Source organism: Argiope bruennichi, chromosome X1, assembly GCF_947563725.1.
Source record: "Argiope bruennichi chromosome X1, qqArgBrue1.1, whole genome shotgun sequence".
NCBI classification, from domain to species: Eukaryota; Metazoa; Arthropoda; class Arachnida; order Araneae; family Araneidae; genus Argiope; species Argiope bruennichi.
Genome location: NC_079162.1, coordinates 5,527,653 through 5,551,815, shown reverse-complemented (window position 1 = coordinate 5,551,815; position 24,163 = coordinate 5,527,653). Strand labels below are relative to the sequence as shown.

The 24,163-nt window shown below is 36.3% G+C and overlaps 1 protein-coding gene across 1 annotated transcript in view; it reads left to right on the top strand.

The window, feature by feature from the left end:
* The window catches only part of LOC129958787 (acyl-CoA dehydrogenase family member 11-like), a 220,242-nt gene that overhangs the window by 172,866 nt on the left and 23,213 nt on the right, over nt 1–24,163 (top strand). Inside the window, exon 11 of the mRNA XM_056071462.1 lies at nt 13,255–13,522. Coding sequence (XP_055927437.1) covers nt 13,255–13,522 — 268 coding nt within the window. The remainder of the gene's footprint in view (nt 1–13,254; nt 13,523–24,163) is intronic.

Sequence of the window (24,163 nt, the reverse complement as noted above, 5' to 3'; positions counted from 1 at the left end):
ATTGAACAGTTTATCACTGATAACTCTCTCTGTCTGCTCAATAATGACGAGAAAACCTATTTCCACGAACCCACACGTACATTTCACAGTCTAGATCTGGCTATTTGCTCTCCCGACCTCTTTCCGTTACTCAATTTTACGGTTGGAAGTGATCTCTATGATAGTGATCACTTCCCCTTAATGGTCTCCTATGCTGATAGAGGTGGAGCGACTTCTTGTCCCCCACGTTTCCTATTCAAGCGGGCAGACTGGACTGCTTTCATGCACCTGGCAAGAATTTCGGAAGATATGGTCAGAACGACTGATATTTCAGAGGCAGTACAAAATGTAGTTGACTGCTTAATTGATGCTGCGAACAATTCCATTCCCAAAAGCTCCCCACGTCCGAGGAAATTCCCGAGACCGTGGTGGAATGAAGCTTGCCGCGACAGTCACCGCGAACAAAAAAAGCGGTGGAATATCTTCAGAAGATATCCCACAACAGATAATTTAATTGCTTTTAAACGTGCTAGAGCTAATGCTCGTCGTATCCGTAGAAAAACCCAGAGAGAATCTTGGATTCATTTCATCTCTTCCATCACAGCCTTTACTTCTTCGAAACTACTCTGGAAGAAGGTTAAAGCAGCTAATGGTATTTACAAAGAGTTTTCTATTCCTGTTCTGGAGACAGAAAATGGAAGTGTATCTTCCCCATTAGATGTCTCCAATGCTCTTGGATATGCATTTGCACAGGTTTCTTTTGATGATTCATATAAGCCTTCATTTATAGAAATTAAGAATCGCGCACAACAGAAAAAGTTGTGTTTTTCTACTCGAAAATCCTTTCCATACAATTCGGAATTTAAAATGCACGAATTGCTAACGGCTTTATCGAAGACTCATGATACCAGTCCTGGTCCAGATGGAATCACATATAACATGCTTCGCCATTTATCTACGTCCTCTCTCTCTAATCTGCTGCGTCTATTCAATCGTATATGGATTGAACAGAGGTTCCCATCACAATGGCACGAAGCTATTGTGATTCCAATCCTGAAACCCGGCAAAGATGCCTCTAACCCTCTGCACTATAGGCCTATCGCACTCACAAGTTGTCTATGCAAGACACTTGAGCGCATGGTTAATGCCCGTCTTGTATTTGAACTGGAAAGGAAAGAATGCATCCCGTTGCTTCAAAGTGGTTTTCGCAGAGGAAGGTCGACATTTGATAATATTGTGTTACTTGAAACACAAATTCGCAATGCATTTGTCCGTCGAAATCATCTGGTCTCTGTCTTCTTCGACATTGAAAAGGCCTATGACCGTACCTGGCGGTTTGGTATTCTCTCTGCACTATCAAAATTTGGATTTAAGGGAAATTTGCCCATGTTTTTAAAACATTTTTTATCGTTGCGCACATTTCGTGTTCGGGTCGGTAATTTATATTCCGATCCTTTTATTCAAGCTGAGGGTGTTCCACAGGGAAGTATCCTCAGTGTTACACTTTTTATCAGTTATTTTAGTCAAATTCTTAATGTTTTACCCTCATCTATTCAAGCTACGTTATATGTTGACGATCTTCAGATATCCTGCCAAGGGAGCAATATGCGCTTAATAGAGCGCCAATTGCAGGTTGCCGTTAATAAACTGGTAGGATGGTGCGATAAAAACGGGCATACCATTTCTCCTGAAAAAAGTCAATGCATTCACTTTTGTAGAAGACGAGGCATTCATTTGGATCCTTCAATCCATATTGGGAATGTTGAAATACCTGTGGTGAATGAAATAAAATTTCTAGGAATAATATTCGACCGTAAGCTCACTTTCCTTCCGCATATTCTACATCTGCGGAAGAAGTGCGACAGGTCATTAAATATTCTTAAAGTTCTTTCCAGAACCACTTGGGGAGCAGATCGCACTTCCTTGCTCCGAATTTACGAATCATTGACTTTATCCCGTATTGATTACGGATGTATGGTGTATGACTCTGCGCGCTCTACGGTCTTACGTAGACTTGACACTGTACACCATTCAGCTTTGCGAATTTGCTCTGGTGCATTTCGAACCTCACCAATGCAAAGTCTTTATGCTCTCTGCCATCAGTTACCACTTGGTTTAAGACGAAAAAAAGTATCTGCCCAGTACTACCTTCGAGCTTTGTCTATTCCGAAGCACCCATTGTCCTCTATGACATTTCCGGTTAGTCTTCGAAGACTTCATAATGCTCGACCTTCCCACATTCTCCCATTTTTCGAGAGAGCTAAATCTCTTCTTCGTGATTCCGAGCCCCTCAGGGGCTCACCTACTATAGGTGAGTACGGGTGTCCCAATCCCGAGGTACCCAGGGATCTTTACTCCCTTTACGTTTTACTCTGCACTACGTCTTCTGCTGTCTCCTTTTTTCTTCTTTCCCTCGAGGGTAGGCGAGGGAGCTCTCCATGAGAAGCTGTCGCCGCTCTGTTTGTTTCTTGCTTCTCATGGACAGCCAAAAAACCCCACGTGTTGGCCGTGCGTGGCGACCCTTTAGACGGGTGGTGCACTGTGATCTCCGGTGTGCCAATCGGCTGGTATCCTAACCACTTGGTTAGTCTGCTAGGGATCAAGCGAAAGAGTCATTCTCTGGGGCTTGGCGTTAAGGGTGGTCAACGTTCCTGGAGGTGACTCTGAGCGTATAGGCCTTGGCTAGCATCAAGGTAAGTGCCGAGGCTGGGGATGTCCAGAGCCGGTGGCTGCCTTCCCTTGTTGGGCTCCGTGGTGGGCGGTGCCGTCAGGGCCCGAATTTTGTCATTTCTTTGCATGGGGTCTTTTCAAAATTCTTCTGATGTCGGAAATTCTTATCTGGAACGTAGCAACATAGATTGTCTTAGTAAATTCGTAAGATTTTTAATTCTGTCCTTTGATAAATCGAGAAACATTTCTTCTCTTTCACCTTTTGCAATCTACAAAGGTATTACAGGCATTGGTGGGGAACCAAAATCAATTAAAAAATTAAAATCGGGTGATTTCTTGATTGAAACTTTGCCTTCGACGCAAACAAATTCTTTTCTTATTGCAAAAACATTACTTGACATTCCAATATCTGTAACACCCCACAAAACTCTGAATTCTGTTCGAGGTGTTATCTCTGAGCCTGAATTGTTCAACACTTCAGAATCGGAAATTTTAGAAGGATTCGCTGATCAGGGCGTTATTCATGTTCGTCGTATTTTTATGAAGAAAGGTTCTGAATTACAACCAACTAATAGTATAATCTTAACCTTCAATAAAACTGAACTACCCAAATCTGTAAAAGCTGGTTACTTGTACTGTCGTGTACGGCCTTTTATCCCCAACCCGATTAGATGTTATAAATGTCAAAGGTTTGGACATTCAAAAGCTGCCTGTCGTGGAAATTTTGTGTGCTCTAGATGTGCATCAGTTGGGCATTCTTCTACTGACTGTCATTCAGAGCCGAAGTGTGCGAATTGTTCGCAGCCGCATGAATCAAGCTCAAAGGCTTGTCCTACATGGCAACAAGAAAAACAAATTCAGAGGCTGAAATCATTAAAAAATATTTCTTATGCAGAAGCAAAAAAACTGTGTTTACCACCATCTGTTCCATCATTTGCAACTATAGTGCAGCAAAGAAAATCCTTTATTACAACTGAAAAATTTGTACAAACAGATTTAAGTTCTACTAACCTGTTCAGTGCTTCTAAAATCTCTGTTTCAACTCTTACAGATGACAAAATTTGTAATGTCACACGGCCTCCAAAAAAGAAAAAAACCAAGCAATATAACAATATGGATTCTAATGAAAATGTTTTTGTTTCTGAATTTAGAGATTCAAACACATTTGTCCAAGATACAAGCGAATTACCAGGTTCAACCAATCCACTGAGAGAATCCATATTAACTGATAATTTACTTTCTGATGATGCAGAATCGGATGATTTCATTGATTATGATCCCGAAGAAACCATTGACGAAGACATAATAAACGACGTTAGACATCAGCCATCAACCAGTCGGACAATCACTAATCCACGCTTTTATTCAACTTTTAAAAGGAAATATGTTAAACATCGACGTAAGAAAAAAAGCTAACACTGGTTTTAGCACTTGGTTTTTAACTATTGCAAACAACATTGGCATTTGTCAAGAAAACATTACATATGTCACAATCTTTTACCATTCCTTGATTATTTTTATCGCGTATTTCTGATTAATAACATTTGTTAATCTTTCATTGTACCTTGTTTTAGAGATGAATCACGTTTGAATCATTTAACCTTTTTTATAAATCCAACTATAAGAGTTTTAATCCACCATTTGTACTTGATATATACCATATGTTTGGCGCAGCATAACCAAAATTGGTTTTTGTGCCATAAAACTTCATTCACTCACTCACTCACTCGTGATTCCGAGCTCCATGATAAGATGATACAGACTGCTGATCTCTTTTCCTTTCCCCCATGGAATATGCCTCAGTTTTCCTTTCTAAATCCCTTCTCTAGTTTTGAGAAGCAGAATACTGCCCCTATTGTCTACCAGAATCTCTTTAATTCTCATCACTGTCAGTATCTAGATTACTTAAAAGTTTTTACGGATGGTTCAAAGTCAGATAGTCATGTTGGTTGTCGAATTGTTTTCGATACTGATATATTCAGTTACCGCCTAGACACATCTCTTTCAGTTCTATCTGCTGAACTATTGGCAATTTTTTATGCTCTTCAAAGGATTTCACTCTCTTCTGAGCGAAAATTTTGTATCTATACTGACAGTATGAGCTCATTGAAAATACTTTCCAGTATTCAAAATCGGATTCATCCAGTTGCCGTGGAAATCCTAGATCTTCTAAGGATTCTAGAAAACAGGGGGTTTGAGATACTATTTTGCTGGATTCCGAGTCATGTTGGAATCACTGGTAATGAGCTCGCGGATAATGCTGCAAAGAGTTCGTCTTTGCTTATACAGAGAGACATCCCATTTAGTGACGCGAAAAATGCAATCCAACGTCATTTTTACTCACTCTGGCAGGAGTCATGGAACAATCAAATTAATAACAAACTTCACACGATAAAACCTTTTATTTCTTTCTGGCCTTGTTTACCAGTGCGAGAGCTAGACGTTAAATTAACTAGACTCCGCATTGGCCACACACGTCTTACACATAAACATCTTTTATTCGGCGATCGAGCTCCATTTTGCACGAGATGCAAAGTGATTTTAACGGTTCATCACCTTTTGGTTGAATGTCCTGATTTTAAACATCACCGTCTAAGATTTTTTCATGCTTCAACAGTGGACATGCAAATGCTAGTGGGGGAACGTCCCCATAAAAATCTTTTTAAATTTTTAAAAGCAGTTGGTTTTTATCATCTTATTTAATATTTCTTCTTATTGTCATTTTTTACACCTTGTTGATAATGTTACGAGACATTGCAAAGCAATTTTGTCAATTAGTTTCCACTTTTACATTTTTATATAAGACAAGTATTTAATATTTTAACCATAGGTCTGGCGCAGTATGGCCAGGTATGGCTCTTGCGCCACTAAACCTTACAATCCAATCCTTAGTTACCACCCATTTAAATCGCAAGCATTTTATCTACTTTTTCGTGCCAGTATGTTTCATTTACTTTTCTTCCTAATATGTAATTACAAGCAACTTGCTCAAGCGAGTATTTTGCTTTAACTGAAATACGTAGTGTGCCCAATAAACACATGAAATATACTCATAGAGAGATTTTAAGATAATATTTGCCTATCTAATTTGTTGGCGTTGGAACCATTGGAATGTAAATAACCATCAAAGCTCAATATTTCTTTTGTGAAATAATAATTTTTAACCTTAGATTTATCAAATTTTTGTGAATTTGTGGGGAAAACTCTCGGGAAATTTATGAAGCATTGAGAGTAAAGAGCTATTTTCAAATCAACAAAGTATTTCAGTGAGTGCTGCAAAGGATAATATAAGGCCCGGACAACTAGAGACCTCATAATTTGAAGAAAATACTGAACGTGTGTGGCTTTTTATGGTTTGTTTATGATCTCCGATTTACTATCTGGATAGTTGCTAATAACTAAAAAAGGTAAAATAATCTGGGCACACCATTCTGAAAAAAATATTTGGAGATAAGAAAGCTGTGTGTAAAAGTTCTCACTAAATCCAGTACATTCAGCAGTGATTCAATTCAATTTTCTGATTGTAATTAAATATCTATACTAGATTACTTTTTCTATTCATCTTATTTATGCCTTTGTGGTATATTTTCCCCCATAGAAATGTAAAGTAATTGTGGAACGGTACAGAAACAGTTTGGAGAAAATAAAATATGATGAAACGACTATGAAACTGAAGTACCTGACTTTTTAGGATTTCCATGGACGTTTTGAAGGAAAAAAAATTATAGATTGAGAGAAAGTATTTTCTAAATGACGAATATTTGGAGGGAAAAGATTACTTTTGAAACATAACGGTGCATCAAGGCTTATGGATTTAATTCGCTTATTAATTGGACAGGTTGGTTGGTTGGTTGATTGGATTTTTCTGGCGCACGAGCCATGTTTGGCTATGCTGCGCCAAGCTTATGGTAGACAAACACTATACTGCGCTAGACATATGGTATTAAAAAATATGTGAAGTACAATTCAGACACATAATTTAAAATTACAAATTCCCGTGATAAAATGAAAGACAGATAATGAATAGTATCAGCATTCTTAAAAATGCAAATTATATCCCAGAAAGAAAAATTTTCCAAAAATGTTAAAAGATTAAAATATTCATGAAAACGTGAAAATGCAAATCTCATAATATTAAAACAGACACAATATATTACAAAATCAAGTTAAAAAATTCATTGTAATCTTTTTATTCGATGTTTTTTAATGTATTTCTTATGAATAGGTGTATTTGAAGATTCATTGTAAATTTTTTTTAAGATCAACCCATTGAACCGTACATTTTTGGGGACTTTGTCTAAAAACAGCTTTATCAACTGCGGTGAAATCGGTAGAAGGTTCCGGAGCAGGTGGGGTTTAATCGATTGTTTCGTGAGGGTTGTATTCAATAGCATTATCCGATTCTATTTCAGTGTCAGTATTTTGATTGGGCTTATCTGTGGACATGGTTTCAAGCTCAGAGTTGGTTTCATCCATTTTATTAGCTGGTTTGGAATTTATGGTCTGCGAAGAGCTAAAATTAGAGACTGGTATAGATTGGGAAACTTGTCGAGGTGAAGTCTTCCAGAATTTAGAATTCGACATATTTTAGAATTTTGATATTTTTTTTAATGTTTTTTCTTATATGTAACAGTTTTAAATGTGTGCAGGTTCTGTGGTATTTCATTGGATGAGACATTAGTAGTTTCACATTCATTACCAGTTGGCGGAGGAATACAAGTTTCACCAAATGCTGGATCGATTGTAAGTTTCGAAAAGTTCGTTTCTTCACAAACTGGAGATATTTGACTTTCCGTTTTTTTAGTTCTCTCTTTATATTTTGATTTTTCTTTTTTCTTAAAATCCTTTGCAGTTCGTGAAGCAAGGTTCTGAGCAATAACGGGAGTACATGGATTAGTATCTGACTGTGATTTATTAATTGTTAAAGGTTGTAACTTTGTAAGTGGAGGACAAACAACTCGAGTTAATTTTTCATCTGTCTGAGTACAACCAGAAATGGTATTTTTGACTACTTGTGAGTATGGTAATGAAGCTGATGTATTAGAGGGTTGGGGATACACAAGTTTCCTTGCCTCAGAATACGATAAATTTTTAGTTACTTTGAACTCTTGAATTTTCTTTTCCATTTTTCACTTATTGCACTACTTGGAATCTGCGGTACAGGTTTTATCACAATTGATACATTTGGGATCTGCATTACATTCTGTACTGGAATGACCGAATGATGCACAGCGGGAACAAGTCTGTTTACCTCGACAAGCGTTTTTCGAATGGCCGAACCTCTGACAGTTAAAACATCGTAAAGGAGTAGAAATATAAGGGCGAACCTTATATAGTGCATAGCCAGCAAGAATAGTTTTCGGAAGCTGAGGAGTACAAAAAGTTAAGATTATGTGCTTCGTTGAAATTAGTTGACCATTACGTTTTATTTTTATTCGGCGGGCTTCACAAACTTTTTGGCTTTTTAGCTCACTTACACGTTTGGACTCTGAAACAGATTCGAGATCAAGTTCGGAAATAAACCACGGCAATAGTTCAATGATTTATGAGCATACGTTTCCTCAGGAAATTCTCCTAAATACTTCAATCACGGCATACTCTCAACGCTTTTTAACTATGGCTTTAGAGGAAATTTACCGATATTTTTAAAAAACTTTTTATCTTGTCGAACGTTTAAAGTTCGCATGGGTAACGTCTATTCAAATGATTTTATTCAAACTGAAGGTGTCCCGCAGGGTAGCATTCTTAGTGTTACTCTTTTTATTGTCCATTTTAGCCAAATAATTAATGTTTTACCTCCATCTATTCAAGGCACATTATACGTGGATGATCTCCAGATATCTTGCCAAGGGAGCAATATAAACCTGATAGAGCGACAACTGCAGGTTGCTGTAAACAAACTTGTAAATTGGTGCAATGAAAATGGACATACGATTTCTCCAGAGAAAAGTAGATGCGTCCATTTTTGTAGGAAACGGGGTATTCATTTAGATCCCAAAGTTCAGATTCGTAATGCTACCATCCCTGTGGTAAATGAAATAAAGTTTTTGGGGATAATATTTGACCGTAAGCTCACTTTCCTTCCGCATGTCCTACATTTGCGGAAGAAATGCGACAGGTCATTAAACATTCTCAAGGTACTGTCCAGAACCACTTGGGGAGCAGATCGAACTTCTTTGCTCAGAATTTATCAAGCAGTGACTTTATCCCGTATAGATTACGGAAGTATGGTGTATGGCTCTGCTCGTCCTACGGTTTTACGTAGACTTGATACCATACATCATTCTGCTTTGAGAATTAGCTTAGGAGCATTTCGCACCTCGCCTGTGAATAGTCTGTATGTTCTCTGCCATCATCTACCACTAAGTTTACGGCGTGAAAAATTATCTGCCCAATATTATCTTCGAGCACTGTCTGTTCCGAAGCATCCGGTGTGTTCTTTGATATTTCCAGTTAGTCTTCGGAGACTTTATAATGCTCGTCGCTCTCATGTACTTCCATTCTGCGAGAGAGTTAAACTGCTCCTTCGTGATTATGGACTTCATGATAAGGTAATCCAGACTTCCGATCCATTTTCCTTTCCTCCCTGGAATATTCCTCAGTTTTCATTTTTAAATCCCTTCTCTGGTTTTGAGAAGCAGAGTACTGCCCCTATTGTCTACCAGAATCTGTTTCATTCTCATCGCTGTCAGTATTCAGATTATTTAAAAATATTTACGGATGGTTCGAAATCAGAAGGCCATGTTGGTTGCGGTATTGTTTTTGATACCGACACATTTAGTTACCGTCTAGATTCATCTCTATCTGTTTTATCTGCTGAATTATTAGCCATCTTTTATGCTCTTCAGAGGATTTCACTCTCCTCTGATCGTAAATTTTGTATCTATACTGACAGCATGAGTTCATTGACAATGTTTTCCAACTGCAATAATCAGATTCACCCGGTTGCCCTGGAAATTCTTGATCTTCTAAGAACTTTAAAAAACAGGGAATTTAAGATATTATTTTGCTGGATTCCAAGTCATGTCGGAATCACTGGTAATGAGCTGGCGGATAACGCAGCAAAGAGTGCATCTTTGCTTGCACAGCGAGACATCCCGTTCTGTGATGCTAAAAATATTTTTCAACGTCGTCTGTACTCACTCTGGCAGGAATCATGGAATAATCATATTAATAACAAACTTTATGTCATAAAACCTATCATTTCATCCTGGCCTTGTTTACCAGTGCGAGAGCTAGACGTCAAATTGTCTAGACTCCGCATTGGTCACACTCGTTATACACATAAACACCTTTTATTCGGCGATCGAGCTCCTTTCTGCTCTAGATGCCAAGTGATTTTAACCGTTCTTCATCTTTTAATAGAGTGTCCTAATTTTAATCATCATCGTTTACGTTTTTTCTGTACTTCAACAGTGGACATGGAAAAGCTCGTGGGGGAACGTCCCCACAAAAACCTTTTTAAATTTTTAAAAGAAATTGGCTTTTACAATTTTATTTGACATTTCAATTTGTTACCAATTTTTACAATGTTTGTAGATATGACCTTGCAATTTTTTAATCAGTTTTTAATTCTACAGAATCTTGCATAAAAACCACCTTATATATTTTAACCATACGACTGGCGCAGTATAGTCAAATTTGGCTCTTGCGCCACTAAATCCCACTATCCATCCATCCATCCTAAATACTTCAAATTTTTAAGTACAGATATTTGTGATTTTGTGGCTGCTGCAATCAATAAATCTCCAGATTTAAGTTTCTTAGTATCTTTGACTTCTCCAATGGTTGAGGCAATAAGTTTCTGAATGAGAAAAGACGAGACATTATGGAAGGTTTTGTCAGTATGTAAAATGATAAAAGGAGTATTTTCAGTAATTGAATATCCGGACAAAGACGTTTCGAAAAGACCTATGCAAAGTGCAATTCATATTCGGGTTTCAACGGCACCGCCCACCACGGAGCCCAACAAGGGAAGGCAGCCACCGGCTCTAGGCATTCCCAGCCTCGGCGCTTACCTTGATGCTAATCGTAACCTATACGCTAAGGGCCACTTCCAGGAACGTCTACCACCCTTAACGCAGAGCCCCAGAAGGTGACCCCTTCGCTTGATCCCTAGCAGACTAACCACTCTGGTGGTTAGCTAAGGATCGAATTGATACACTGGGGACCAACAGTGCACCACCCGTCTAATGGGTTGCCACGCACGGTCAACACGTGGGGTTTTTGGCTGTCCATGAGAAGCAAGAAGCAAACAGAGCGGCGACAGTTTCTCATGGAGAGCTCCCTCACTTGCCGTCGAGGGATGGAAGGACCAAGCAAAAAGCAGAAGGTGTAGAGGAGAGTAAGCATGAAGGGAGTATAGATCCCTGGGTACCTCGGGCTTGGGACACCCGTATGTTATAAAATAAACTGGAACAATTACATTAATTTTCTCTATCTAGATAAAAAATAATCACTATAGAACTTTAAAAAATATTATATTGAAATATATTCTAAAGTTTTATCATGCTATTGATCACTGCAAATAAAATGAAATACATAGAAATTTTAGAAAGACTTCGGCTATACTGTGTACGCTTTGAACAGCAACACTGGCGGGAGTGAAGTAAAAAGCTAGGGGCGTGCCCATGACCCCGAAGTAAAGACTTTTGCCTTTGAGATATCGTTATATCTTCTTCTGTCTAAAATCCTGTTTGCACATTCTATTTTAGCCAAATAAGTAACACCAAAATACAGAAGAAGCGATTACTACAATGAAGCACATTTATAGTACACAGTGGTACAGAATTTCTCATGCAAAATGCATTTACAGCACATTCCATGTTACTTGCGATAATTTAACCGCACAAATTACAAGAAGAAATTAAAATTCTAAACACAATATAGAAATCATCAAAATGTTTTTTTTTTTAATTTGAATATTTTTTAAGAAGAAATGAACCTTTATTTTGAGAAACTGAACTAGTATCTATTGTGATGCAGTATTGGAAAACGAATTAAAGCAGCATTAGAAATGTATAATGTGATTTCATTTCCGAGAATTGAAAAAGGTTTGATAATTTTTTACATTGCCCCATAATCAGCAGTGAGATCATTTTTTGTTTTGGAAAAGAGTCAAAAACTGTCGCAGAAGTTTAATATCGGTAAACTGATTAAACATAATGTCTCTATTGCACGGGGAGCAAAAATATCTAAACTGCATTAATACATCTAAATTAATTAAAGAATCTTCTAGAAATAAATCCAGGGAAAAATTCAATTCGATATTTATTTTATTTAAAATTCTTTAATAAAAAGTAATATTAATCTTTATGCGAAGTACTGTGCTCGAGCTTTGTGTAATTTGAAACTTTTATATTTGGCATCACTTTCTACAAACCGGAAATGTAAATGTATTTCAAAACCTTTTATTGATTAGAACTAAGAAATTTCCCCTTAATATACCAATATTATTTTAATTAACGATTTTAAATTTATGTCCTTGTATTTCAGAACTAAGGAGTTATTTTTTAAATCATGTTCTGTTCAAATTTCATTATATATTAGTATTTAGAGTCAAATTAACTATCATTTTAAGCTTTATAATGCACAGAATATAATAGAAGGTTACCGATATTGATAGATATTAAATAGCTATTGATCGATAATTAATTATCAATCGATATCGATAAATATTCATTCAATAGACATAACCAAAAAAATTTTGCAAAAAAAAAAAAAAAAAAAAAAAGGAAATTTTTCTTTCCTTTTATATAATGAGTTCCAAGTTATTTTGTGAATAATGTACATTTATATAAGCGAATAATATACATAAATTTCATAAATATTCAATTCTTGATTTCAAAGTGTATTAATAAACAACTAATTATAAAATCAAATAGATAATTTAAATCGAACCTCAGAGAAATAAAAAAAAACTACATTTTTAATAATAATAGAGTTACCATGGATAAAAATAAGCGAAATTGTTTTATTTCAAAAAAATATCACTGAACAGTCGCATATATACAAGTTATACATACAAGGGTCCCCAACACAATCCGCTCCTGAGTATTGGTAAAACTAGACGTAAATCAGTACTATGTTTCAAATGTTGAACCAACATTTAAAAAATTTTCTATTCATTTATTTATTTCTAGATTTCAAGTTTTGCAGTTTACTGTTTGGATCGCTTTAATCAGAAAAAAAAAGAAAGAAAGAAAGAAAGAAATCACGTGATCAGATCTGTTATACGATTTGATATTTTCGAAATCGTCTTTTTTTCTTTTTTAACCAAAATATGTTCCATGTAAAAATTCCTGTTACCGTGTCCGGGTTCTCAATTCCGGTATCATACAATTGACTCTATTCTGTTATTTCTATTTTATCCTTGACTCACATCCAAGTGTTGTGTTGCATCATGGTTAGCCGAGTAAATATATAATAAATGAGAAAAATTGTGGGTTTGAAGGAAAACTCTCATTTAAAAAAATAGGTCTATTGATTCTTTCTACCTGAATAACAACCATATTCTACTAAAGATTTTTTATTTCTTTTTCTTTTCAGCTTTGATAAAAATAAGTTACGGAGACGAATGTAAATACAATTTTTTACCGTTTCTAGGTATGTTCAATTTGGGAAGGTACAACAAATGTGATGTCATTAGATGTAATAAGAAGTCTGTTGAAGACAAATTCAGAAGCACTACTGTCCTTGGAAAAAAACATTATAATTTGCTTAGAAAACGGAAAAAAAGAAAGTACTTTGCAAGAGTCATGCATGAAAATTGAAAAGAGCATGAAATATATATCAGCATTTATCAAAGAAAATCCAGGTTTGCTGCACATTGCTGCAAGAGATATATCTTATAGCCTTGCCAGAACTTACATTGGTAAGTAATTAATTTAATTTTTCGTTTTTATTTTCTTAAAATAATAAACCGTGGTTTCAAATAAAAGGTTGACTGATAAACAGAAATATACAAAGGAACAAAGCAGTTTTATTTCTAAACTAACATTTAAAATAAGTCAATTCAAGTTAAAATTTTGAAATGGAACACGCACGACGACATGGTGAATGTCATCAAAATCAAAACCACGATGTGTTTCGTTTTTCTGTTTTCTCATTCCTTTCATCATGTGCAGTGCAACCTTTCTCTCAATACAATTTTCAAGTTTGAATTGAATACAAATTTAATCAAAAATGATATTACATTTCACAATACGAGCACGTTTGCATATTAGAGTTCATCAAAACTATTTTTTTAAGTCTGAAAAGTTCATTATAGAATCAGCATATTTGTTATCCTCACCTGCCGAAAAGTGAAAAACAACATAAAATAAAGCCCTGAATACGAAGTAAAAAAATAGTAATGGACGCTCATTCTAATTCGCTGATAAAAATCGAAGCAAACAATTAAAAACGAAGAATTATTTTGAAAAGAGATAGTGGAATTAATATGTTTGATAACAATGCAATTGAATAAAAATGATTTTCATGATTCTTGAAACGACCTTCTGAAATCGAATAATGATTCAGCTTGAGCTGATGAAATAAAATCTTTACATGTTATTCAAAATAATTAATATTCTATAATATAATACTAGAGGTTTGATTGTTTTGTATTGGTTTCTGACGCAAGAGCCATATTGGGATAATACTAGGGAAGGCAAGGGTCAGTTATAACAGGGGTGCATTATGCAATAATTTTTCAAAATTTTCATTTAGAATTTTCTCTAAATATGACGGGCCCTAGCATGATCAGTTTCCAGCCGAAAAGGGTAGTGAGGTTGTGAACATATGCCCGAGAAATGAAGCGATAAAGAGCTGCTTTAAATTTTCCCTCATCTCAGTTTTTTTATAAATCAACGGAGCAGGTTGCAAAGCTTACAAATCTTAATACATATCTTGATTTGCATTGGATTCTTGTAGTTAATGTTTTTACTTTTAATACTAACAGGAGATCAAATCTTTCCCAATGGATTTAGTTCGGAAAGAACCTTACTTTTAAAGTATATCTCCCTTCCTAACTGAAGAAGCCCCTCAGGGGCTCACCTTCTTTAGGTGAGTACGGGTGTCCCAATCCCGAGGTACCCAGGGATCTTTCCTTTTCCCAGGGGGTTTACTGGCTTTGGTAAATACGGGTGTCGCGCCCCCGGGTTACCCTAGCGATCCATCTCTTATTTTTATTCTCTAATTCCTATTTTTATGAGTTGAATTGATATTTCCTTTCAATATGTTTTGGTGTTTTGGTTTCGATTTTGGTTATAAACTAAGCCCATGTGTTGGCCGTGCATGGCGACCCGTTAGGGGCAAAATAGAATCCTGGGGTCCCTTGCGTTCCCTTTGGCTCACGCTGCTCCGTAAGTCGGGCGGCAGGAATGAGCCCGTTCCTGTCAATCGGCTGGTGGTGCGTTTTCTTTGGGAACGAGAAACCACTGCTTGAGGGTTAGGCCTGCAGTCTCTGTAGGTCTATATCCCGGTGCTACCCCTGGGGTAAGTACCTAGGCTGGAGAAAACCAGAGCCGGCAACTGCCTTCCCTTGTTGGGCTCCATGGTGGGCGGGGGCGTACCGGGATGAACATCACTTACACATTATGGGTTCCCGCACTAACGGTCCCGACGGAGACATGCGTCCGTCAACCTCTCCTGTAAAGGAGTATCTTGAGAATGTGAAATTTTTTATAATAAAAAGGAAAGATGGATCTTTTGATGCCGTATCAGCAATTTTGATTCACAAAACAATAAAAAGAAATGTTGGCGAAGTAAAATCTTTAAAAAAATGTAAAAACGGCAATCTTCTGGTAGAAGTATCATCCCAAGAACAGGCCATATCTATCGTGAACTTGGAAAAAATTGGTAACTATGACGTAATTGTTGCTGCCCATAGACTAGACTTAACCAATCGAAAGGTGTAATATCAGAATCCGAGCTGCAAAATGACACAGAGGATGATATACTTGAAGAATTAAAGAATCAAAATGTTACCGAAGTAAAAAGGATCAAAATAAAAAGAGATGGGAAACTCATTCCAACAAAACATTTCATCCTTACCTTCAATCTACCAACAATACCTAAATCTGTAAAAATAGCATACCTTAATTGTCCTGTCCGGCCCTATATTCCAAATCCTTTGCGCTGCTTCAAATGCCAAAGGTTTGGACATACAATTCAAGCTTGCCGTGGTACTCAAACATGTGCGCGATGCTCCGAGACTGGCCATGATAGTCAAACTTGCTCAAAAGTTCCTTCCTGTATAAACTGTAAAAATGGCCATCCAGCATATTCTAAATCTTGCCCTCGTTGGAAACAGGAAAAAGAAATCAAAAAAATCAAAACCAAACAAAACCTCTCTTTTAAAGAAGCCCGAAAAATTGTAATGGAGCGAACTCCTAGAATTGGCATCTCCTACTCTACTGCAGTGAAAAGAGTGATGGTTTCAGCATCCACTCAAACACACCAGGAAATTCATAAACAAGACCATTTTTCCGTATCCATTGAAACTAAATCTGTAACTGGAAGTCCCAAAAGCACATATACAATAGATAGCAATAACAAACAAAGTCAATCAAGTCCTTTGAAACTAAACAACGAACGAAGAACATCATCTTCTAATAGTTTAAACAAAATTTCTTCATCACGCATACCAACTGCCAAAGCTGATAAAAAGGAACAGTCAAAGAAACTTCCGAAAACCTCAAAAGAAACGAAAGCTATGAGGAAAGCTAGATTACAATTTCAGAAGAAAAACCTAGATGATAAAATAAAAGATTCAATAAAAAAGCGCACAATATCAAAGCAAGAATTATTAAAACAAACGAAATACGATGGAGATCATGATGAAAGATATGATATTAAGATTCACCCATCTGAAGATGATGCAATGTCGACAAGCGGGGAAGAAAATATAACTTCTTAAGGCAAAAACACGGCAAATAATATTCTTTGTTGGAATTGTCAAAGTTTCCGTTCTCATATGGAAGATTTAAAAAATATTTTAAACAAGTACCAGCCCGTTTGCCTTGGTTTACAAGAAACTTTTCTTACACCAGACCAGTCCACTAAAATCAAATATTATAATATAGTTAGAAAAGAGTACACCCAGGGTTCTAGAGCGTCGGGTTGTGTGGCTCTTTTAATTTCCCAAGCCTTCCCGTACAGAGAAATACCTTTAAATACCCGTATTCAAGCAGTGGCAATTCAGCTTCATATAGGTTCCTTACAAACAATTTGTTGTATTTACTTACCCCCGAATGATAACATAGCGCAAAATGAACTTAATAATCTAATAAATCAACTCCCTCAACCTTTTATCCTAATGGGAGACTTTAATGGACACAACCCGATTTGGGGAAGTACAGATCTTAATTTAAAAGGGCAGCAAGTTGAAGCTCTGATGGAAGACCATGATCTCTGTTTATTAAATGATAAAACTTACACATATTTTCATATACCAAGCCGTACGTTCCATACTTTAGATCTAGTTTTATGCTCTCCACCTTTAGCAATTAAGTGGGTTTTTAATGTTGCAGAGGACCTCCATAATAGCGATCACTTTCCCATTATTTTATTATCATTTTTTTTATCATAAAAATTTTATTTATCATAAAAATTAATAATATTATAAAAAATCTTCCGGAAGGCGTAAAGGGCTCATTGTATGTTGACGACTTCCAGATACATTCTTCAAGCGAAGACATGGGTTTCATAAGAGAAAAGCTTCAAGAAGCGATTAGTAACATTTGTGAATGGGGAAAAATTAATGGTTTTACTATCTCTTCTCAAAAATCTGCTGCAATTCATTTCTGCAGAAGACGAGGATTGCACCCAGATCCGAAACTTAAATTAAATAACCAACTAATTCCCTTTGTTTCTGAAATAAAGTTTTTAGGTATGATTCTTGATTCAAAACTTACCTTTAAACCACACATTGATTATCTGAAAAGGAAATGCACGCTTTCCATGAATATAATGAAAATACTCTCCAACTTATGGTACGGGGCAGAAAGCGGCTGCTTACTCAAGATCTATAGAGCATTAATACGCTCAAAACTTGATTATGGTAGTGCTATATATGGATCTGCCTCGAAATCAACATTACGACCCCTCGATACTATACATAATCAGAGTCTTCGATTGTCAATAGGTGCATTTAGAACTTCCCCAGTTTTGAGTTTGTATGTTGTTTGCAACGAGCCTCCTTTAGAACATCGACGGAACATGTTGGCACTTAATTTGTTTTTAAGAATAAAAAGTGACGATTCTCATCCATTACATTATAAAGTCATAAATCCTATATATAGTTCATTATTCGCATTGAGATCATCATTCATTCCCACTTTTGGTTTTAGGATCGGGCAAATTCTCAAAGATCTAGGAATAGAAGACTTCCCAGTCCTTAATAAATCGGACGAAATTCCTCCATGGAAAAATACAATTATAAATTTTATTGATACATTTGAAAAATGGCGTAAGCCGACAACATTAAATTTCATTTATCAGTCCATTTTTAACGCTCACAGACAACAATTTTCTAATTATGAAGCTGTTTTTACAGATGGATGCAAAGCTGGTAACAATGTGGGTGCGGCTGTAATGCTAAGGCATGAGATATTCTCAGAAAAATTGCACAGATTCTGCTCCGTTTTCACATCGGAAATTTATGCTATATACAGGGCTTTGATAAAAATAGCAGAAAAGAATCATAAAAGAAATATTTTATACACATACTCCAAAAGCGCAATCGAAGCTCTCAAAAATGTTTCTCCTTCAAGTCACCCAATAGTAGTGAAATGTATAGAATATTACCTATATTTATCAGAGAAGGGTATACAGATAATATTTTGTTGGATTCCTGGGCACTCAGGAATTCAGGGAAATGAAACAGTAGATAATGCCGCAAGAAGTTGCACAGCATTAATTGAAAATTTTGTTCCTTTAAATGATGCTTTGCAAGCTATAAAAAATCAGCTTGCGAAAAAATGGCAAAATGTTTGGGACCAGCAAGATAAAAATAAGCTATATGAAGTTCAACCCTTGGTAAGATCTACAAAAAATAATAATTTAAGCCGAAGACAATCAATTCTATTAAATCGTCTTAAAATCGGACACACCAGATTGACACATAAACATCTTCTCAATTCAGAACCAGCGCCTACATGCTCCTCCTGTCATTGTCTTTTAACCATTAAGCATATTCTGGTGCAATGCCCTAGTTTTAATACATGAAGGCGAAACCATTTTGGTAAAAATAACATTGAATTAAAAGACTTGCTGGGAGATAATTCCCATCCAAATTTGTTTTTGTTTTTATATGACATAGGAATTGATAAGCTCCTCTAAGTTTGTTTTGTAGTTTTTTTTTTTTTTTTTTTTTTTGTATGTGTGTGTCTTTCTTAAAACATTGTATATATTAAGATAAGTCATGCGTTTGGCGCAGCATGGCCAAATATGGCTTTTGCGCCACTAAAACAAACCAAACCAAACCTAACCTAACCTAACTGAAGAAGAAACATTGGAAAAAGAATATGACGTCATAATTAGTAGGCAAAGAAAACAAGAAGAGGAAAGAAAGGACATTGAAAGGGAAAGAAAAAATAAAATGTCCAAAAGGGATGAAGAAGAGTATTTTGAATTTGTATACAGATTCTCAAAAAGAAAAATGATTTTGCTTTCGGTTCAACTCTGACGAAATATTCTACTATAGCATATTACTGTAACATATCGCTTTGAAGTGATCACACCACGTGACGATCAGTTGACGATGACAGCTCCTCTCCATTCACCCTCCAAAGAATGTTTGGCCTCGATGGATTTACATGGTATTCTTTCTGTGGCACTGTTGAAACAGAGTGGGTTGATTCATTGTCTAATTTGCTAAACAGCAAATAAGTTCTGAGAAATATCTCATGTGCTGAAATCAACAAAATACTTGAATGTAAATTGTTAAACTATAAAAAAAGGCATTATAAACAAGATTCACCAATATATATTAAAATATTAATATCTTTCAAAAATTGTTATATCTAGTTCCTGGTTTTCCTATATTAGTTATTTTGGAATTATAATCACACAGAACGATGATTTGAAATTCAAGTTACTTTACTAGTAAATAGTTATTTTTGAAAATGAATACACTCTTCCTCTAAAACATAGACTAAAGCACAAAATGCAATTCACAGTCAAAATAAAATGGGATGAAATTATTTTCATATATATATAATTATAAACGCTACTTGAAACACAAGTTAGTTTGAATTGATTAGAAATACAGCAAATGCTGAATTTGTTTAGAAAAACAGAAAATAGGCTGTCTCATCATTGTAGATAATATTTATTTTATGAATTATATTACGGTTCAGAAAAACAGTTACAAATATCAATATTTAATCGTGTTTCCATTCCCTTTCATCAAATACACTGTTTTCCAACGGAACTACAAGGTTTTGTATTACCTCTGAGGAAAGTTCATTCCATGATTGCTGATTTAAGTTGCTTGGTCGAAAAATACTGCTATGCATTTCCATAAATTTTTCATGCCCCCACGTTCTCCATTGGATTTAAGAGATGGCCAGTCCATGGCATTGATATTATTCATGTTGAACTACATGTGTGTCAAGATGAAGATTTGTCTACATATGAATAGATGCCCCATCTTGTTGAAATACGCACTTTGGTTCTCCCAGCAAATCCTGTCATGGTCCTCAAATGTTTGTTGAGAGCCCTGAAAGTTCATTTTCTTGCTACAAATTGACAAAAATGTTTATCCACTAAATCCAAGACCACCCCAGTCATTACAGATCCTTTACCTTGCTGTCTACTCAACTAAATAAACTTTTTGGTTAGCTTCTTAAATCATGCCAGTAAAATTTATATTTATCTGGTTCACCAAAGTTCCATTTTCTTTCGTCACTAAATATTGTTGACAAACATTTATCACAATAAGAAAGAATTTTCTTTACCTAGTTTTAAACATCCAATTTTGTGGTGTACTTTTAAGCATGGTTTTTTTAATGTTTCCTTGAAAGATATTTGTTTAGATTCCATATTATTTTGCGCATAGTCAATTTTTACACTCAAAATTTGAATGCAATTTATCACAATGACATATTTTTTCTAGATCCCATGCTTAGAATGATTCTGTCTCAGGGAAGAGATATTATTCTTTGTCGACCAAATCTTTTCTTACTAGACCACTTATCGCCATTATACAAAATTCTGTAAACACTTTTTAAAGATCTCTTTGAAATCTTGGATATATGGGTGATTACTTTGATAATCTTCTCTTTTGAACTCCTCCAAGCATTTTGTATTTCCAGACATTTTGTCGAATTTATAAAAACATAGATTTATTAGTCTAAAACAAATCGAAAAATTATCCCAAACCAATAAAATTCGGAAAATAAGGCAATAAATACTTTCAAGAAATGGGAATAAATAATCGTTCGTTGGAAATGTATTCAACTAATGATATTTCTAAGTAAAGACAAACAATGTCTCTATTCATGGGACAAATCAATTTTTAATTTTTTTTTCAATTCTTGCTCAGTTTTTACTTATTGTTTAATATTTTTTACAATAAAACCTAATAAATCAAGTAAAAAATATACCTTAATCATTTCTGAAAGTGCATGAAACTTAGGGTGTTATTTTTGATCTGTGCCTATATTTTCGGTGTTACATTAATGTCTTCTATAAGCCAAAAAAAGTATAAAAGAAAGGAAGCCCAATGAAATTTGAAATGTTTTCAAACGGATCAATAGACTTCAAACGCATAATTTCCATGAAATTCATATTGTTACGAATCTGTGAGGCGGCTTCCCAGCATAGTTGGTTCCATAGGAGGTCCCAGAGATTGGCGAAAAACTTGGCGACCATTTGGCGACTTGGCGACGAATTTAGCGCCAAAATAGATTACACCCGAAACATCGAGAATTTTCCCGAACCGTCCAGTAGGAACTTAGTTACGCCTCGAACGTTCCTGATTGGTTGAGAGGCTTCTAGCCCCCCTCCTGAGACCTATAAAAGGAAGCAGCTGCAGCTGCTAGAGGAGTCAAATCAAAAATACAATTTCCTCTGAAAAAAATATTCAAGCTGGTGTAGCCCAAGGCTCTAAAATTGGCCCAGTGTTGTTTTCCATCTTTATTAACGACATCCCTAAACAATTCAATACAATGCTATGCATCTTCGCTGACGACACAGCAATTCTTACAAAGAATAAAAACCCAAATTACATACAACTAGCATTAAACAGAACCTCAAAAAACTTGAAGGCTGGTTCGAAAAATGGAAAATTACTATTAACGTCACAAAAACAGAAGCTATAATATTTCATAAATCACCTGCAAATAAATCCTACCCCCAACTTAAAATTAACGACAAAATTATCCTGTGGTCTCAGAATTGCAAATATCTTGGAGTAATAATAGACAGGAAATTAACCTGGAAACCCCACGTTATCTACATCAAAAATAAATTCCGTGAACTAACGCGAAAATTCTACCCCCTAATATCATGGAATTAAAAAATGAATAGGAAAAATAAATTACTTATTTACACAGCCTATTTCCGTTCAGTACTCACTTATGCCTGCCCAGTGTGGGGGTATGCTGCCAAAAGTAACTTCAAACTACAAGATCAACAACAAAATCAAATAATAAAAAATATTTGTAAAGCACCCAGATTTTTCTCCAACTCAGAAATTTACAAAGCTATCGATTATCCACCACTCAAAAAATTCATTCAAAAAATAGCCACTAACTTTTATAATAACCTTGTAAATATAGATAACGAAGCAATAGAACTACTCCCTAAATATGATCCCAATCCACGAATTAAAAGACCCAAAAACGTGCTCCTTTAAACCATTAACCCTTTCACTAACAAGTCTAACCTTTTAACATCACCTGTCCAAATTAATGTAAACAGTCAACACCCATGTCGTCATCTAGTGTTATTAAACTAAACATGTAATTTCCCCTGCACTAGATTTACATCGGAAAGACCCGTTACCGCTGGCAGCATACCCACTCACCCACTCCTCCAGTAACAACCAATAGCTACACGCCATTCAATAATCCTCGTAAGCCCAGCCAATCACAACCCTAGCTTCACCTAGAGACACAACACAAGTATATACCTCAATAACCCAACAATATCATGGCAATTTAGTAAAAGTAAAGCTCTTATCAGCCACATCAATTAGGGGATAGTCCTTCTCCAAGGACGGGTGCCCCGACAAGCCTACCATCGAAGTCGAAGTGCCAGGGGAGTCGTGAACCAGATCGGAGAGTAGTGCAGCAGAGTAGTCGGAATCGACGGTGAAGAACTGGCCTTCCAGAGATAAGCGGAGCAGCGACGGAGTGAAGCTAGTGCTGAACTAAGCTGTGCGCTACTGTCTGCAGTAGAGTCTGGTTGTATGCTGCTGTGTATGCTGTTGTATGCTGCACATCTCGGCTGAAGATAATCGTCTTCTACGCTGTATATAGTTGTCGTCCTTGTGCTGTCCTGTGTGTCTTCGTGTAAATAAACGCCGTTGTTTTATTTTCTACTGCCGCCTGCTGATTGAGTGTTCTCCACACCATATAACTCCCACTATCGAACCCCTCAGGGGCTCACCTACTATAGGTGAGTACGGGTGTCCCAATTCCGAGGTACCCAGGGATCTTTTACTCCCTTTAGGTTTACTCTCCTCTGCGCCTTCTGCTGTCGCCTTTTTTTTCTTTCCCTCGACGGCAAGCGAGGGAGCTCTCCATAAGAAGCTGTCGCCGCTCTGTTTGCTTCTTGCTTCTCATGGACAGCCTAAACCCCACGTGTTTGCCGTGCGTGGCGACCCATTTGAAAGACGGGTGGTGCACTGTGGTCCCCTGTGCATCAATCGGCTGGTAGCTAGTCACCTTAGTGGCTAGTCTGCTAGGGATCAAGCGAAGGGGTTACTCCTTGGGCTTGGCGTTAAGGGTGGTCACTGTCCCCGGGGGTAACTCCGAGCGTATAGGTACCAGTTAGCATTATGGTAAGTGCTGAGGCTAGGAACATCTAGAGCCAGTTACTGCCATCCCTTGTAGGGCTCCGTGGTGGGCGATGCCGCTGGGCCCGAATCACCATCAATATCGTATGGGCTCCTCCCGGAAATCTCCCTTCAGTGGGCAACAAAAAGAAACAAAACAAAATTTTCATTTCAACAAAGACAAATATTTTGATCACTTTTTTGTCATTAAAAGAATATCGGAAGACAAAGAAATATTTCATTCTGTTTCACCGTTTTTGGTTGAAAAAGCCATCAATAGTACAATTGGTGAAGTCGCTTCAATTCGGAAACTCCGCTCTGGAGACTTACTCGTTGAAGTTTCATCTAAACAGCAAGCTAATAAAATCGTAAAACTGAAAGCGTTAGCCACAATACCAATCACTGTAAGTGCCCATAACTCACTTAATAACTCGAAAGGTGTAATAACATGTGGAGAGTTATTCAATTCAACAATTGAAGAAATTATGAAAGATTTTCAGCCTGAAGGAGTTATACATGTACGTCGTA